This window comes from Triturus cristatus, chromosome 6 (assembly GCF_964204655.1).
Source record: "Triturus cristatus chromosome 6, aTriCri1.1, whole genome shotgun sequence".
In the NCBI taxonomy this organism is placed as follows: Eukaryota; Metazoa; Chordata; class Amphibia; order Caudata; family Salamandridae; genus Triturus; species Triturus cristatus.
Window position 1 is genome coordinate 595,193,345 of NC_140589.1, and position 20,024 is coordinate 595,213,368.

The 20,024-nt window shown below is 39.4% G+C and overlaps 1 protein-coding gene across 1 annotated transcript in view; it reads left to right on the plus strand.

The window, feature by feature from the left end:
* MRAP2 (melanocortin 2 receptor accessory protein 2) overlaps positions 1-20,024 on the plus strand; it is an 899,706-nt gene that overhangs the window by 630,534 nt on the left and 249,148 nt on the right. Inside the window, exon 3 of the mRNA XM_085611037.1 lies at positions 144-243. Within this exon, the coding sequence (XP_085467163.1) occupies positions 144-243 (100 nt within the window). The remainder of the gene's footprint in view (positions 1-143; positions 244-20,024) is intronic.

A 20,024-nucleotide genomic window follows, 5' to 3' on the forward strand; every position in this document is an offset into this window, starting at 1 on the left:
AGGGTGGTAAGACATACAAAACAGTGACAAGTTTGGGGAAATTAAGTCAAATGCAATCTTCATCTATCTGATGCATACATGACTTTGCGTGCAAATCGTTTCACCAATGTGAAATAACTATTTATGTCTTAAATCTCTTGCAGATTCCATTGTCATCGGATTCTGGGTTGGCCTTGCAGTCTTCGTCATTTTCATGTTTTTTGTACTGACCTTGCTGACTAAGACAGGACCACCACACCAAGAGTGAGTCAAATCCAAGCACGTTTTGCGTATGCCAACTCATATCTACCATATCAACTACCCGTTAACCCCTCTTTATACTCATGAGTGCCTGAGAAAATATATGCTGCCCAACTGCTTGATTCTGCAACGATGCAAACTGACAAGTGGAATGCAAGCCTTGCATCGTATGGCTGATGTAAATATCATTTTAAGCTGATCGGTTGGTGCCTTTTTTAGACTGGACTTGTAAAAACTTTGTTTAATCAGGCTACTGGTCAGGGGAAAAATAGTGGCAACAGAACTAATAACATTTGCTGCAAATTTGTGAGTGAGTTTAAGTGGTACAGATGTCTAATCCACGCCTGGCGCCTACTACATTCAGTTACTAATCGTATTGTTATTTCATTAAAATATATATACACTGGGTGGAATTCAAAATTCGGGCCCAGAATCATAAGCGAAAGAAACAGAAATGTAAATAAAATGTTTGCTACTATACTTTCGTTCTTTCACACTTTGATGAAAATCATAATAATAATTCATCGAACATTGACTAAGCAAAATAATATTGTAATAATTACATCGATACAGAAAGCTGACTGTTTGAGGGACTAATTTTAATTTTAAATGGGGCACAGAAAAAGTAACCACAGAAACTGAATTGTTCTAATGAAATTATACAGATCCACTGTAACAGACTCTATGGGGCCTATTAGCATGGCGGGCGGATTGCCACCGTCCAACCGGCGGTTGTGATCCACCCGCCAAAACACCTTGCCAGACGGCCATTTACCCCTGCCACATTAGCATGGCGGGGGGTACCGCCGTGGACGGAAAGACCGTCTGCCGCTTTTCCACCAGTAGGCAATCGTGACGATTGCCTGACGGGTGGAAAAGGCCCATAATATGGTGGCGGTGCCTTGCAGGCACCGCCGTCCATATTATGATGATGGCGGTAGAATGCCTTTCCATGGCAGAGACTCCGCCATGGAAAGGCATGTGGTCTATACTTTGGGGGCCGTTGTGGGTCCCTGGGGGGTGTGGGGGGTTGGGGGGCTGCACTTGAAGGGTACCATGTACCCCCCTACATTGGTATTCACAAGGTGATAGGCACCGCGTTGATGCATTCTCAACATTGTGGCCGGTGCTGGTTACAGCACCACTCGCCACAATGTTGAATATGCGGGATGCGACCGCCAGGGTGGTGGTTGCATCCTAATTGGCAGTGCGGGACCGCCGCACCACTGGCGGCCAGTCCCAGCACCGCAAGGGTGCACACCCGCCATCCTAATGGGCCCCCAAGTTTTCCGAAATATATATGTACAGTGAATTAAATAAAGCGCAAAGAAAAAATCTATATGAGTCGTATCTCAGTGTTGGCGTCCGGTCGTCATCGAGGGATTTGGAACTGGAGTGAATATATATATCTATAAAATAGCAAGCCTCTATCCAAAGAGTGAAACCGATAAAAATCGAATTTTGTGCCTTTCAAACAAAATGTATTGAAACAGTGAGTTTGTGTAGTTTTGCACATATTTTTGTTCTTAAATCATGGATTTATAATCATTTAAAATATTTATGTATCGGCCATGCATCAAAGAAATCATTATGGTTGTTAAATTATATAGTGTAATGTTGGAATACCGACGGGCAGTCTGTTTTCCATATTCATGAATGTATTATGCGCTTGTCACTTTAAAACGGGAAGAATAAATTTAGCAGGTCAAGTGATCAAGGCCCCTGGTGGGTTGAAACACGTCATGGCGGCACAGCACGGAAAAAAAAGGAATAATTGCACCAAATAAGAGGAGGCCGTGCCTTTTCTGATTCCCAGGCTCGGAGAATCGAAACAGAAAAGGAGTACTGGATATATATATATATATATATTCTATGTATGTATGTATATATGTATGTATGTATGTATATATGTATGTATTATCTACTGGCGGTCGCCAGTAGATAGTTATAGTTAGGACCTATTTTCCATGAGAAATCCGCAACACTCTATTGGGAATATCTTTGGCGCCGATTGACGAATCTTCGTGAAATTCTCCAAACTTTTGGCCAGCTCCGCTCCGCTCCTACCCTGAAAGTTTTGCGGTGATCCGTGAAGCGGGGGCCGAGAAAAAAGGGGGGTCCCAAAACGCATTTTCCCCATGCAATTTCCCATAGGATCTGTTGTCGCAGCTACAGCCCGAACCGCTGAACGGAATGACACCAAATTTGGCAAAGAGGTAGTCCTCAGTTCGGACTCGTGCCTTTTGCATATTTGGTGTGAATCTGTTCAGTAGTTCCTGAGAAAATTAGGGTAAAAAAGTTAGTGATATCTATGGCCGCGGAGGATCTGCGGACCCTACCCGCACCGTGAGCGCACCCTCCCCGAACGGAGCGCGCACCCTCCCGATCGAGCGCTGAATGCTAATTGGCTATCGAGCGTCTCTCTACATTCGAAACCAGGAACTGTTGGCGGCCATTTTCTGCCTCGGTAGAAGCGAGGCTGAAGATGGAAGGGGAATAAGTGTGTAATATATATAAAGGGGGCAGAGTGGAAATACTCTGACCCTCTAGATCTGCTTAGGGGGTCCCAGAAGGACACGGTGCGCGCATCCTATCGTGTTGGGTGCGCGGATTCTCTTGCGGTGGGTTCGCGGATCCAAGGAAAAAAAAAAAAAAAATGTTGGGAGATAAAGATTAAGCTTAAGTGTTTTGTTCTTGAGTGGCTCTAAAAAGAGCCGTTGTGTTCATTGAGAGTTTTTGGTACTTATAAGTAAGTACCTATCCAAGTTGTTGAGGAAGACTCTGTTTCCTTCATCAGTAAAGTGTACTCCATCTCTCCTATACATCTCTTGCATATCGAACGTATCGCGTATAGGCTGGGAGTCACGTACCGGTCGCATAGCGATCGCGCACTAAACACGTACCCAACGCATACCATGCGTGGATGCTATCGCGTACGGATCGTGAACGGTGCGCTAGGGTGCGCGGATCCAAAAACATTGAAAAAATATATATCTAAAATAAAGTTTTGCACGTATAGTTAAAAAGATATTTTGAAAAATATAAAAAAATATGTTTGAAAAACCCATTAAGTTCAAATAATATTTTTTAATTTTTAAAAGAATTAATTGAAAAAATATGTTTAAAAAATGGTGATAAAAAAGTATTTAAAAAAAAAAAATTAATGAAATTGACACACTGAATTTGAAAAATATAGAAATCCAATCAAAATCATTAAACATGATATCTTTAGAGATAAGTTATAGATAGGAATTAGCATTTAAAAAACCTTTGAAATTCACTGAAAAAACCATAGGTTTCATGCACGTTAAAGTTGGGAATTGGCATTTAAAAAACCTTTGAAATTCACTGAAAAAACCAAAGGTTTCAGGGGCATTATAGCTAGGAATTGGCATTTAAAAAACCTTTGAAATTCACTGAAAAAACCATAGGTTTCATGCATGTTATAGTTAGGAATTGGCATTTAAAAAACCTTAGAAATTCACTGAAAAAACCATAGGTTTCAGGGGCATTATAGTTAGCTGGACATTTCCCTCGTACAAAACCCTAGAAATTCCCCTGTTATAGTTAGTTCAGCTAACTATAACTCGCGCCCCCGCAATGCACTGCTGATGACATCACATATTACATCACTCATGACATGGTCAGTGACATCACACATCATATATGTGTATATATATATATATGGCAAAACAACAAGAGGCTCATTACTGGCACAGATACAGCATTTATTCATCGTCCAAACACTGCAGGTTCCTTCTTTCACCTAACGTTTCTGCCTTTCAGCCTTGTTCACAGGTAGAAGGTCAATGATTCAAACGCACATTGCATTCAGCTGCGTGTTTTAAAGTTCTACAGACTCACGTGACTCAATTGAAAATACTAGTCCCAGAGTGCACCGCCAGTGTGTTAAATGTACGGCTGGAAGTCCACAATATTCGAAGTTCGTAAAAACAATATCTTCATTACGGTGCCACTCTTGCATGGAAAATACTTTAGAGAGTCAGGTGAGTACACCATCATTAGCATGTTGCTGTAATTCTTTGCATGACGAGAATTAACACAAATCCAGCCAGCACGATCGTGGGTGAAAATCCTACACCCCGAATCCATTCCAACACGCGTGCCCATTCGCCACATTGGCCTCTCCTTGGTAGGCTGGGGCGCGTGAGTGGGTCATGCTCCTCAATCTAAATCAACAAACAAGCCTCCTGTTACCGGAGCCCCCGACCCTTCATGGTAGCCTCTTCACAATGGGCACGGAGCAGCCCATCTCTTTAACATGGCAAAACAACAAGAGGCTCATTACTGGCACAGATACAGCGTTTATCAATCGTCCAAACACTGCAGGTTCCTTCTTTCACCTAACGTTTCTGCCTTTCAGCCTTGTTCACAGGTAGAAGGTCAATGATTCAAATGCACATTGCATTCAGCTGCGTGTTTTAAAGTTCTACAGACTCACGTGACTCAATTGAAAATACTAGTCCCAGAGTGCACCGCCAGTGTGTTAATTGTACGGCTGGAAGTCCACAATATTCGATGTTCGTAAAAACAATATCTTCATTGCGGTGCCACTCTTGCATGGAAAATACTTTAGAGAGTCAAGTGAGTACATCATCATTAGCATGTTGCTGTAATTCTTTGCATGACGTGCTGCCACTGCCCTCCATTTAGCATGATGTACCAGTCCACTCCTCCTGCCCTCCTTTGCCCAATTCTATGGCCGATCATTGACCTCCTGCTTAGCCTCTGTGCATAGCTTGCTGCCGCTATTCTCCTTCCCCCTGCCCTCCGATGTCTTTGTGCATGCCCCTGCTCCATCCTTTTTGCCCACCATGTTCCATTGACCTGCCATTCCTATTTACTCTGAGTGTTCTATTGAGCTGCCACTCCCCTCCCACCTGCCTAGCATTGTCAGATGACTGTAACCTGTCCCTGCCACCTCCTCCCTGCCTGTCCACATGCCATGCCCCTATCCCCTCCTCCTGTCCTCCATGGTCCATTTTACTGCCACACCCTTCTGCCCTCCCTGGTCTGCTGTGCTGCAACTGCTCCTCCTGCCTGCCCCGCGCAGTCTGTTGTGAGGCCCCTTCCCCTGAACTCTCTTGTCTGTGCCCAGGTCCTGACCCTCCCTTCTATCCTCCATGGTCCTTTGTGCATGCCCCTGCACCCCCCTTCTTGCCCATCATAGCCATTGTGCTGCCACTAACCCTCCCGCTTGCCATGCATGGTCTTCTGTGCTGCCATGGCCCCTCCCACCTTCCCTGTGTGGTCAGCTAGCTGCCCCTGACCCCCTCCCACCTTCCCTCCATGGTCTGTGTGTATTCCATCATAGTCTCACTGTTGCTCTCCATGGTGTGTCTTGTTTCTAGTGCCCATCCTGCCTGACCTCCATGGTCATCTTGCTGCTCCTGACCTGCCCCCTTGCCCCCAGCCCTCTGTTTCCATGTGCAAACCCCTATTCCCTCCCTCCTGGCTTGTCTGTTCCATTGTAATGCCCCTGATACGTCCCTCCAGCCCTTTATGGCCTGTTATCCTGCAGCTTTCTCTCCTGTCTGTCCATTATGGTCAGCTAGCTACCATTGCCTCTTTCCCCTATGTTCTCTGTTGTCCATGTGCATGGTCCTGTCCCCTCCCTATTGCTTTCTATGGATTGTTGTGCTGCACTCCCGTCCCGCATGCCCTGTGTGGTGTATTGTGCTGCTGCAAACCCTGATGCCTGCCCTGTAGGGTCAGTTTGGTGCACCTCTCCATGTCCCTCTTGTCCTCTGTTATCTGAATCCATGTCCCTACCCCAATTGCTCCTGCCTACCATGATCCAATGTACTATACTTGCGAACATTTTGAACTTGGTAAGAGGGAGATTTTGAAAAAAAACTGGGGTATTGATTTTCCCCTTTGAGTTACATTGAAAAAGAGGAGATTGTAGACAGGAGACAGATCAAATAAAGCCCATTTGAGCTTAAAAACATTGGACGTTTCCTGGCTGCAACGGGTCTGTTGGCATGTATGGTTGTACTACCACTGCCTCTTCCTTCTGCCCACAATGGTCTATTATATTGCCACAGCCTCTCTTGCCAGTCTGTATTGTTGGTTTGTTGCCCCTGCCCCCTTTCCACTGCCCTCCGTAGTCTGTTGTGCTGCCACTGCCCTTCCTGCCTGCCCAGTGTGGTCAAATTGTTGCCTCTGCACTCTCCTACCTGCCTTCAATTTTCACAGTCCGTGCCCCTGGCCTCTGCCTCTCAACACAATCCCAATGAACAACTAGATTGCTAACATTCTATATTTATTACAAAAGTGTGGAACGCCTGACGTCATCTTGATGTAATCAAAACTGTAATACCTAGAGCATTTCCTTTAGAAATTACATATATGAGAGGGTCTTATTTGCATCAAAATTATGGTTAGTGCTCTAAAAAACTAAAATGAGGACATATTTTCTGAGTTTTCAAATAGCGACAAAGAACTTTTAAATTATTTGTAATCTTTGTTTTTTTATCCAGTTGACCACTTGATTAAATGTTGCACTTAGGGGAGAGGATGTGGTGTTACTTCCAGAGCTGCAGACTTTGCAACTGGGGAACCAGGTTGACGATTCTACTTCCGCTCAACACTCTGATTCTGGTCAAATCACTTAATCTCCCCATGTCTACAACCAAAATGAATTTGATCTTGTGTGATGTAACCAATGCTCATGTAAAGCACTCCAATACCTGACAAGTCTGCACCATATAAAACTGCAAATACACAAAAAATAAGTGTTTTGCACACTTCTGTCATTGGGCTACATGTGGGCAACATCTGGGTGATATTTGTGATGCATTTGGGCTCTTTTGTCTCTGGTGGCCATCTTGGGAGATTTATTTGTTATGAAGTTTCCTAATTTCATCATTTACTGCAGTCTCCTCAGTAGGAAATGCTTTCAGTTTTTTACTTTGATTCCATCAAGACGGTATTCAGATATGTCACACATTAGCCATAAATTCTGAATGTTAGCACTCTAGTTGCTCATTAGATCACTGTAGTAAGGCTACTGCTCACCACGGAAGTCTGCTGCTGGTATTAAAAGTGCATGTTTCAGTCTGCATATCAGAATCTTTTAATGAAATAGAAGAGGATTTGAGAAGTCACTCAAAATGTGCCCTCATTTTTCTTTCTTCAGCACTAATCATAAATTCTATGGCAAAATGACCCCCTCATTGTGTTCCTTTTTAAATTAAATGTTTTAAGTGTTACCAGTTTATTCCAATCAAGATGGCTTCAGGCGTGCCATACTTTTGTCATTAGTAAGACAGTAAGCGCTCTAGTTGTTCTTAAGAACACTCTGGGACATTCTGTCATTGGGCTATACTTGGGCTACATCTGGGTGATATTTGGGCTACATTTGGGCTCTTTTGTCTCGGGTGGCCATCTTGGGAGATTTATTTGTTATGAAGTTTCCTAATTTCCTCATTTACTGAAGTCTCCTCAGTAGGAAATACTTTCAGTTTTTTACTTTGGTTCCATCAAGAAGGCATTCAGATGTGTCATACATTTGCCATAAATTCTGAATGTTAGCACTCTAGTTGCTCATTAGATCACTGTAGTAAAGCTACTGCTCACCAGGGAAGTCTGCTGCTGGTATTAAAAGTGCATGTTTCAGTCTGCATGTCAGAATTTTTTTATGAAATAGAAGAGGATTTGAGAAGTCAAAATGTGCCCTAATTTTTCTTTCTGCAGCACTAATCATAATTTCTATGGCAAAATGAAATCCCTCATTTTGTTCCTTTTTAAATTAAATGTTTTAAGAGTTACCACTTAATTCCAATCAAAATGGCTTCAGGTGTGCAATACGTTTGTCATAAGTAGGACTGTTAGCGCTCTAGTTATTCTTTAGAACACTCTGGGAAGCTGCAGTAGAACACAAAGAAATCAACTGACAGTCTCTGCCCTTGTTGGATGTACATGTTTTACTGAGAATGTCAGACTTCATTCTCACATGACTGAGAAAGATAATGTGAATTTACAGAAAATATGCTCTCAGTTTAGCTTATAGATCACCTTCCAAACCTCTGTGGGAAAAGCATGAGAAAATAGATTTCTCTCAAACATGATTCATGATATCACAGCAGAAGGCTTTTTCACATGGTAAAATCACCTTAGAACACACCACAATTCCTAAAATGAGTATGGTACCATCAACAAATGATTTCTAATGTAACTAAAGTCTTAAAACCTTCTATTAACTGCAATGCTTTTTAATGAGGTGCTATCATGTATATTGGTCCCAAGATGGCTGCCAACACATCTTGGATGAAGTACTGACAGCCAATCAGATCTCACGATGACATGTGTGGTTAGGCTCCGCCCAGATATATCTATCTTTTTAACTCTAATTTTCACCAACGTTATACCAAATAGAATGTTGCGGATTTCCTATGGAAAATAGGTCCTAACTATAACTACCTACTGGCAGTCGCCAGTAGGTAATATATATATATATATATACAGGGCCGGACTGGGAACCAAAACCGGACCTGGCAAAGTGCTCGGCCCCCCCTCCCCCGGGGGTGCCGCCGAGCTCTTTGACGGGGCCGGTTTTTGGCCGATTTTGTTACAGGGCCAATTTTGCAGCTATGCTGCAAAAACGGCCCTGTAACAAAAACGGCCCCCAGGGGCCCAAAACCGGCCCCCACAGGTATATATTATATATATATATATATATATTAAAGCTCACAGGTTGCCCTTCAGGTTCAGGGAATTAGCGACTCACTACAAATACCACAATCCTGTGGGAACCTGCAGCCTATCAGCAGGCGGCATTTCTGCATTTATGTGGGACGCGCATTGCCGAGTGAAAGAAGAAAACATCCTTTGAAAAAGCGCAAGCGAAACGCATCAGGCCACGACGTCTGAACTATTGAAGTCTGCATGGCATTGCTGTTCCTAGAGTGCTCCCCGAACCTGAAGGGCAACCTGTGAGCTTTAATTTACAACGCGGCATGCCTTGCCGCGGGGGAAGCACCACCGCTGAAATCAGAGCTGGCCGATGAGTTGGGAAATCACCCAGCTCATTCCGGAGGAACGACGCCGAAATCATGACTCTTCAGCTCAGGGGGCCCATCCAGGGCAGTCATTAGGGATCTTCTGAACCCGGCACCCATTCAGGGTGAATTAGCGACTCACTACAAACACCACAATCCTGTGGGAACTTGCAGCCTATCAGCGGGCGGCATTTCTGCATTTATGTGGGACGCGCATTGCCGAGTGAAAGAAGAGAACGGCCTTTGAAAAAGCGAAAGCGAAACGCGTCAGGCCGCGACGTCTGAACTATTGAAGTCTGCATGGCATTGCTGTTCCTAGAGTGCTCCCCGAACCTGAAGGGCAACCTGTGAGCTTTAATATATATATATATATATATATATATATATATATATATATATATATATATATTCAATGAAAAAACCAAAGGTTTCACACATGTTATAGTTAGCTGGACATTTCACTCGTAAAAAACCAATGAAATTCCCCCGTTATAGTTAGTTCAGCTAACTATAACTCGCGCGCCCGCAATGCACTGCTGATGACGTCACATATTACATCACTCATGACATGGTCAGTGACATCACTCATGACATCACTGATGACATCTCAAATGACATCACTGATGACATCACTGATGACATCATCCAGTGAATGTGTGTGTTTCTGAAAATTAAATATGTTTTATATATGTATATCTCAAGGTCGATGGAAGAATAAATGGGTATATAAGTGTCTAAATGGATGATTTGTTTTTGAAAAATTGATTGTGTAACTGACTGATTAAGTGTATCATAATGAATACATGGCTTAGTGAGTAATGTTTAAATATGTAAATATCTGTATCAGTCTCTCACTTTGTGTATAAGTGGCTGCATGGGTTGGTGAGTAGCTACATGGGTGTCTATATAGGTTATTAGTTGGTTTTATGAGTATCAGTCTGAGTGTCTGCATGGTTCGGTGGGGGTATTACGTAGTGCATAGGTGCATGAATGAATGACTCACTCTTTGTATGTGTTGAAGACAGCATGTGTGCAGGACTCTATGGGTGGATGAGTGAGTGTATGGGTGTGTTAGTGAGTGAATGACTGTCTCAATAGTGTCTTTATGAGTAACTACATATGTTTTAAACTAGTATATGTGACTATTGGTGTATATAAGCGAGTATATGTGAGAGTGAGAGATTGAAAGAGTTCCTGTATGAATAAGTATGTGTTTCTATAAGTGATTGTTTAAAAGACTAAGTATGTGTAAGTTTCCGTAGAAGTAAGTGTGGTGGTGTGTGTATAACTGTATATGCAAGTAAATGTATGTTTGATTCTTTTTTAGCATGAGTGACTATGTGTGTGAGTACCTCTATGGATGAGTGGCATTGTGTAACAGGATGTATAGGTGTATGAGTACATATGATGAGTGAGTACATGTATGAGTGACTGTATAGGACTGTTGGTGAATGAGTGGATGTGTATGTGGATCTTAGAATTACTGTATAGGTTGTTGTAACTGGTATTGGTATGTCCATTGTTTTTAAAATTTTAATTTCTATTTTTGAATGTGTGTATCAAAGGTTATATTAGGGGAAGAGGAGGTCTGCCACTCTATCACAAGGATGATGTCATCAGTGATGTCATCAGTGATGTCATTTGAGATGTCATCAGTGATGTCATGAGTGATGTCACTGACCATGTCATGAGTGATGTAATATGTGACGTCATCAGCAGTGCATTGCGGGCGCGCGAGTTATAGTTAGCTGAACTAACTATAACGGGGGAATTTCATTGGTTTTTTACGAGTGAAATGTCCAGCTAACTATAACATGTGTGAAACCTTTGGTTTTTTCATTGAATTTCTAAGGTTTTTTAAATGCTAATTCCTAACTATAACGTGTGTGAAACCCATGGTTTTTTCAGTGAATTTGCAAGGTTTTTTAAATGCTAATTCCTAACTATAACGTGTGTGAAACCCATGGTGTTTTCAGTGAATTTGCAAGGTTTTTTAAATGCTAATTTTTTTTTTTCTTCTATTTTTTTAAACATATTTTTATTTTAATTTTCTATCCTTTTTTAAAGACTATGGTTAAATTTTTAAAATTCTATAATATGTTTTTTTTAATATATTTTATAAAATATGTAAAATTTATTTGCAATACATTTTTTCCTTTTTTTTTATTTTTTTTTTTAGTACGCGTACCGTAAGCTTACGGTAAGCGTACGGTTTACGCAACGTCCGTAATTTATCTACGCTGTTTGCGTATATTTACGCAATTTGCGTAGCCGCGCGTACTCTGCGTGGGACGTGTACGCGTGTACACTACACGCGCACGTTACGCGGAAGTGTCGGGGAGTGACTGTTAAGCGCATGCGCGCAAGCGCGTGTCTTTTTTACGCGCATGCGTACTTTTGCCGTAAGCGTACCGTAAGCGTACCGTAAGCGTACGGTAGGTCATGTGATCATGAAACACAACTTTTGATTGGTTGAAACTACTTTCAGTTCTAGAACTCTCCTACACCACACCCATTCCCCTCATTTCTGCTTGTGATCCCTTAGGAGAAGGAGCTGGGTTGTCTTTGTGATACGATGGCAGAACAGCAGAGCCCTTCTGAGAGTGAGGCTAGCACTAGCAGCACTACCTTGAGGCAGAGAGCGAGGAAACAAAAGACCTCTTATGTATGGGATTATTTTACTTTTCCTGAAGGCCAGCAAAAGGTAAATGCACCCTTAGTAACTTGTAAGCTGTGTAAGCGTGTACTTTCAAGAGTAATCCTGACAGGAAGTATTCCTTTGGGAATCATACCATGATGAGACACCTCAAGGATGTACACAGAAGGACACATGCTCGACTTACTGGAGGTAACCCTTCAGTAAGTCAACCAAGCACATCCACAGCAGCTCAGCCTGGACCATCATCTGCAGGGCCGAGTCCTTCTTCTGCAGGTCAGGTGAGCCCTTCATCTGTGGGGGGAGCATCTCCTTTTGCTGGCCCTCTGGAAATTAACCCTCGATTTCTGAGGGTTGATATTCGATGCGCCTCTTGTCATGATCTAATTTGTCATAGGGAGACCAGTGTTTCCCTAGTGAACAACAAAATAGATCAGCACACTTGTCGCAGAGACTAATTTTCCCAATCTTTCTTTCCTCTGTCCCTGCATGAACACAACGGCTCTTTTAAGAGCCAACCTTATCTTTCATCTTTTTTTTATATATGTTTTTAAAAACTTTTTTTTTTTTTTTTTTACCGTACGCGTACGGTGCGCGTAATTTTTTTTTTTTTTTTTTTTAAAAACACTAAAAATCAATTATCACATTACAAGGTCCTTGAGAGACTACAATTAAAAACTGAAAATGTGATTGTAGAGAAGTAGAAAAAAAGGAACCATGATACTATTGACTTACCATACCGGCTCAAAAAAATATTTATTCATTTGTTTTTTTTTTAAATTGCTTTAAAAATGGTTCTAGGTTTTGAAAATTTTCTATATCAATCTGAAAAAAAAGAAAAAAGTATTAATATTTTTTAAAACATTTTATAATACAGTACACATATTTACATATTTATCAAAAAATAATTTTTGCCTTATTTTTGCTGTTTTCAGAATATATTGCATTTCACTATAAATTGTGAAAGCAATTGCATTCATCATTTAACAGCGGGCAAAAAAAAAATAACAATCTCAAAGATTGTATTAAAAAAGCCCAGAATCTCTTTTTACTTAAACTTAACAATATAGAAATGCATAATATTCTAAAAAATATCATCTAATATAAATACTTATTTCTTTAAAATACCGTCTGATATTTTTGTTTCAGAAGTATAATCTCAATATTATATCTCAAATAACTCCACAATACATCTGGTTCCATTTTCTTTAGGCCAAATAGTAATTTTAAAATTCTTTTTTGATTAAATTTCCAATGGTAATCCAATAAAATTCTAAAGTTTAATTTGTACAGATCTCACCGATTCTCTGTAACATATTGGTTCCCGAAAGATTTATTAATAATTTATTAAGTCCACAATAGAATTGGTTACCTTTCCGCATGGCCAAATAGTAATTTAAAAAATCTTTTTTGAAAAAATTTCCAATGGCACTCCAATAACATTCCAAAATTTAAATTGTGCAGATGTTACCGATTTTCTCTAAATTTTTGGTTTTCGAAAGTTTCATTAAAAATTAAAAAAGTCCACATTACAATTGGTTATCTTTCCATTAGGCCAAATGATAATTTAAAAAATCTTTATTTTTGAAAATTCCAATGGTAATCCAATAAAATGGTAAAATTGTTTTGTCCAGATCTCGCCAAGTCTCTCTAAAATTTAGGTTTCAGGAAGATTAGATAGGAATTTGCTAAATCAAAAGGCAAACGTTGCTTAAAAACCAATTGGGAATCATTACACAGTGTCCAGCCTTTTTCACATTTAAGATAAACTGTGTAATGTCCAGAAGTAACAGTAGGTCCTTCATGGAAAATTATTGCAACAGTTACAAAAGTTTTTCCTGAAATTGATAATTGCTGTCCTGTAAACTTCTTTATTAAAGTATCCAATTTTGAACCATCAGCTCTACATCGTTGCATCATTAAAATTACATACTGTCCGTATTCCTTTAAAATTAACGTTGAAAACATGTCAGATTGACACTCACCGCATTGCATGCTATGATTAGCATCTTTAACTAATTTAGCAAAAGTGACTGTTTTACTCTCTGGCAATGTCAAATAAATAAACCTTTCATTATCAACATTAGAGCCACATATATTATAACAGTTTTCACAACTATGTTCCCATTTATAAGAGAGACCAAATAAATTATCAATTGCAACTTCTTCTTCTTCCAGTACCTGAAGAAAAAACATCAAAAATTCGTGTGCGTCTTGCTGTTCATTTTGAGAAAACTGTGTTCGTCCTGAACATACATCTAAAAGTTTTCTAATTTCAGTAGCACTTTCTATTTTAGTTTTATCAATACTCAGCTTTTCAAAAAGGAGACTCAGCTCAGAACAGAATCTTTTTCCCTGATTTACTATTATCTGCTCTTGCAAACTTTCCAGATAAAATGCAACATTCAGCACTACATTAGCGTAGCAGTTGACACCAGAGCTATTTTCAAAATGACATCCTACAACCTGTTCTTCTTTTTCCTTACTCTTTTTGCTTGCAATTACATCACTCCTCTTTTTTTTCCTCCTCTCTACATCTTCATTACAGATATTCTCATTTCTCCTTTTACGAGAAACTACACGTTTCTCCAGCACAGGATACTGACCTAAATGAGGAGCATAGCTTCTTCTTAATCTATTATACTCCTTTACACAATTTGTATCAGCACTAACTTTTGAGTCATCAAAGTCTATCATGAATAAACCTGATAATGTTTTCACTCGTGACAAAGCAACATATGCCATACCTTCTTTGAACACAGTTGAACCAATGTTCACAAATGCACAATCTACAGTCAATCCTTGAGACTTGTGAATAGTTACAGCATATGCTAGCGAAAACGGAAACTGCTTCCTACGTACATATAAGTCTTTCACAAGCATGAAACGAACTGTACAACGACAAATGTCTTTAACTTCTTCTATCTGATCAAATTTTATTTTTAAACATTCAATTCCATCTTTTTTCTGATAATTAATAAAACCCACAACTCTTCCCATAGCTCCATTAACTAAACCTTTTTCAACATCCAAATTTCTCCTTAAAAATACTCTACAGTTCATGCAAACATATAGATTTTTTTCTAATCCAGCTGTTTTGGAAATGTTCTTCTCTAGTGAATCCAATTTATTTTTCAGTGTGCCTTTCCAAATTTTGTAAGTCTATAAATTCTTCTTGAGCTTGATTCATAGCCGTTTCCACTTCATTCATGGCTATTGATGCTTCATTTTCAACGATTGGTTGTCCTAGGGGATCTTGACTGAGTGTTCCTGAACTTTGGCTGTCCTGAGAACTGTCTCTAGCTATTTCTGCTGCAATTGTAGTTTCCTGTTCAATTTCTTCATTTAACATTTGCAGATAACTTGAGAATGTACTGCATTGTATGCTGTCTTTGCAAGCATTAAAAGAATCTTCATAGCTTTGAAATTCTCCCAGTAGTTCATCCTCTGTACGCCATGGTTTAAACAACTGTAAAAGAGCCAAGTAGTAAAATTCCTTCTTGTCAGTAGTGTCGCAACTCAGCTTCCTGTGATTTATCAAACTTCCTTTTTTTTGCTTCACCAAACATCCTTCCTCACCAATGACTTTGTATTTTCCATTGTTGATGTCTTCTGCGGCTTTCCGTGAATAAATGTAGTTCTGCAGCACTTCATAGAGACACATGTTCTCCAGATGTTGACTTCTCTTGGGATAATATGTGTCCAACATGTTTGATTTCAAAATATCTGTACTTTCTGGGTCATTCTCGGCCAAATATTAAATTTCTCCAACAGATTTCAGTACCCGATTTCTCATTGCTGCAAGGCCTAAACTTGCCCAAATTATTCTTCTTGATTTCGAGTAGAGACTTGCAGAAGATAACCTATCTGAACATTCGTAGGATCCAATTTCTCGATGCGATAACATCTTCAAACTGAAACTGTACAGCTTCTTACTGACAGTCTTCTCGTGAGAAATCTCTTCCCACATTTCCTTCAATTCTGTTTTTCCTGATTTCGTAATGTAAGACGTTACATATCGAGCAACAGCAATGGAATTGTCAGCTACATACTGTATATCCATGTTAGCGTTCCACATGGATAAAATGACTGGGTTGTAGTCATTTATATTTTTTGATTCTTCTTTTCTTTTTAGGTTGTAGGTATTCTTAGGTGATTTTCTTGTGATAGTATGTCTCACAGCTGACATAAAACTGTTGACTCTTCCTTTTGAAAGAACAGGTCTAGGAAATCCAAATCGACATTTAGTGTAGTATTTATCTTTGCTCTTGTATTTCCGTCGACAGTATTTTCCACACCGATGACTTTGGAAACGTAAAACTTGCTCCTTTAACTTTTTCTCTTCTGTGCTTTTTGGTATAGCACATGTTGCATATTCTTCAATGTAAGATAACACTGCTTCATCAGTATCTGTTCCAAACTTTGGGGCATCCTTGATCCACAACAGCATATGAATATGAGGAGCACCTCTTGCCTGGTACTCTTTTCTCCAAAAGAAATCTACTACTTCTCCAAGAGGTGGATTTTTTTTATTGCAGATGAAGGACATCATAGCCTCAAATCTATGATTGAAATATCTGCAAACATTAACCGGATCCAATGAGCACAGTTCTCCTGCTGTCTTGTATTCGATGTTTTTAATGTTTGAATTTGCCTCTCGTAGAAAATCCAGTAAATCATCCCAAGCGTACTCAGCACAGCTTAGGGTAACGAACCATGTTGCTGTTCCTAAATTCCGTAACATGCATTTTAATTCACCATGGCGTCGGTACCAATATTCATTTGTCCCACGCTGACAAGCCATCAGATTGATCAGTTGTGTTTCCAAATGATCATCTCGGTGCTGCACTTTCTCCATAAAATCCTTAGCAGACACATTTTGTAAATGTACTCCACTTTTTAAAATGTGATTTACTGCATAAGACAGTGCAGACAAATCACTTTCAAATAAAAGATGGAACAAATAAGGAATACTTTGTCGAAATCTGGGATCTTCAGCATATAGTCTTGTAGTCCGATACTCAGAAGCTGGAATCTGTTCCGGACGTTCATCGTATCGTCCTCCTTTTCCTTTAGGAAACAGCTGGGGAAAACATCGAGCTTCCAAGCTCTCCTCCCATACACTCACGGGAGTTCCTTTTGCTTTCTTCATCTGAAAGAGATCAATATTGTCTCCCATAACTTCTTTTGAATGAAGAGGATGTATGCTAAAATGTTCATAAATTTCTTCTTCCTTTGACTTGTCCACCTTTTCAATTTGTCCAGTTGGTGTTTCTGTGTCTTCTTGTAAATCTTCTTCTTCTTCTTCTTCTATATAAATTGATTCATACCATTTGTTATTCCTTTTCAAATACAAATTTGCTCTTTGTACTTTCCGCACATCTACCAGCTCCTGCCAAATCTTCTTATTCTTTGTAGGTACACCATTAACCAGAATAATTAATGGTTCAGTTTCCAAAGTATCCGCATCAATAGTTTCCATATTTTTTTTCAAATCCAAGGGCAAATACACCACTCTACCTTTTAAACCTCTCAGTAAATCTGAAGGAGGTAATTTACCAGTTTTGGGCTGCATACGTACTATGGTCTGGAACGGATGAACACATTGAATGAGTATAGACTCATATGTATTTAATTCAGAAAGTTCAGCAGGAATAGCATCCAATTCTAAATTATTATGTACAGCTCTGGTCGGCATTCTATTTTCCTCTAACTTGTTGTAACAGTATTTACAAATACGCTGATCTTCACCCAATTCAAAACAATTTTCAAGAAATATATATGTGGCAAAATCCTTCCACTTATAATTATCTTCATTTTCACTCTTTCTGTAGAGATCAACATTCCTAGTTTGTTTTCTATAATGAGTTCTGCGGCAACAAATACAAGTAAAATTTGGTCTTTCATTAGAGATTATTGCAAATTTTGTTATGTGATCATTAAATGTGTTACTTACAGAGGTTTCTACATTCTCTTCCACTTCTTCCTCATTTACTGTGTCCTTCTCTGCACTGTTTTGTTCAGGACCAAAGTAACAAAACTGAATTTCATCAACAACCTTCTCTACATCTGATACCGTTCCTCGGAACAGAGCCCTATTCAATTCATTTAACTTTATTGCTGGACTTTTAGCAAAATACAACCGTCTCACAAACTTTCTCATTTCAGTATGATGAACAGCCAGCATCCTAAAATGATGGAAAACACTATTACACACTTTTCTAGATAGACAAGCCAGAGAATGACCCTGCAAACCAGTATTCTCTCTCACTCTGCATGGATCCAGACTTTGAAGCACCTTAATCTTCTGTTTTATACTTTTTTTTACTATATTCTCTTAGAAACTCACGAAATTTGTCAATAGATTCCTGACGCACAGTGCAAATACTACTACAATTCCAAGTGTACACTGGGGCTTTAGGACGTCTCCCCATAGCCTCATCCGCCATCACTTGTACCACATCTCTTGGAACCATTATCTCCTTCTCCATTATGCAACCATTTTTCACTTCGTAAGCACGACCTCTGGTGTCAACTGCATGCAGCAAACTATTACTTTGAAAATAGCTCTCTTCATTAAAAAAAGGTTCACTACTTGAACTATGCATCCACTTTCCTAAAAACACTTTACAAAAGTTTGTTCTGTTTACTACTCTTTTCCTTTTGCTATGTGATTTCAGTACATTAACCATTTTGTCTTATGTACGCATCCTATTCAAAATTAAAATGAATGGTTTCCTTTTTAATTCTAATGCCTTTGCTGCAATGGCTTCAATTTCTTTTTTTCTTTTATAAAACTTAGCCTTTTGCTTATATTTCTTCACATCCTTTATCAAATTGGACATAACTCTTCTCTGAAACATTTTTCTACGTATCTCTTTAAACGCTGTTTTTCTGTTTATGTAAATCTTTTCAGTTGCAGAAGGTATATTTGCATTAACTAAATTCTCAATTTTTTCCTGTCCTTTTCTTTTCAAAACATTCTTTCCAGTACAGACATTTTGTACATTTTTCCTTTTTTTGAATATGTTTTTTAGAAATTGTTTTGTCTGCTTACCAGAAGATTTTTTCTTTTTCCCAACATGAGCATCTTCTACTAACTTTGGTCCTCCAGTTGTCTTCAAATATAGGTTTTTTTTGTGGGTTTTTTTAACTCTGGATTTTGTAGGCATCTTAAATTTTGTTCACTGCTCTTCAGCAATACCTGAAAAAAACTAAAAAAAAAATCCTTTATTTTATTTAAATATATTTCTACATTTCTTTTCACAATAGTCACAAAACGAAATTTCTTTGCCAATTTGAAAGCACACTTACTGCTCTTTTTTTTGGCAAGTGATAATCACTTTTACAGACTGACACATTATGAATCCACTTTTCAGATTTTTTAAAAAGCCCATGTCCAGACTGCTTTTTCAGACCACCACCATGTGTATCCTGGGTGACTGCCTACACTCCAGCAAGGGCAACCAGCCTTAGTGATGCTGAATGTATTTGCATTACAGACTGAAACCTCAAACCCCACTCGCTTGTAAATACTGTGCATGATTCTACATGGAAAGCAGCTGGGTGTGTGCTAAGAGTCTGCTTCTGCACCAAAAAATGGCTCCCTCTTTTTCCTACAAATGCAACTGTGAAATCACCAGAGCAAAACGCAATAAATCTGTGCCTGTAATTCCTATTTGCACACAGAGTCATGTTTTCACATTAGTCACAAAACGAAATTTCTTTGCCAATTTGAAAGCACACTTACTGCTCTTTTTTTTTGGCAAGTGATAATCACTTTTACAGACTGACACATTATGAATCCACTTTTCAGATTTTTTAAAAAGCCCATGTCCAGACTGCTTTTTCAGACCACCACCATGTGTAACCTGGGTGACTGCCTACATACCAGCAAGGGCAACCAGCCTTAGTGATGCTGAATGTATTTGCATTACAGACTGAAACCTCAAACCCCACTCGCTTGTAAATACTGTGCATGATTCTACATGGAAAGCAGCTGGGTGTGTGCTAAGAGTCTGCTTCTGCACCAAAAAATCGCTCCCCCTTTTTCCTACTAATGCAACTGTGAAATCACCAGAGCAAAACGCAATAAATCTCTGCCT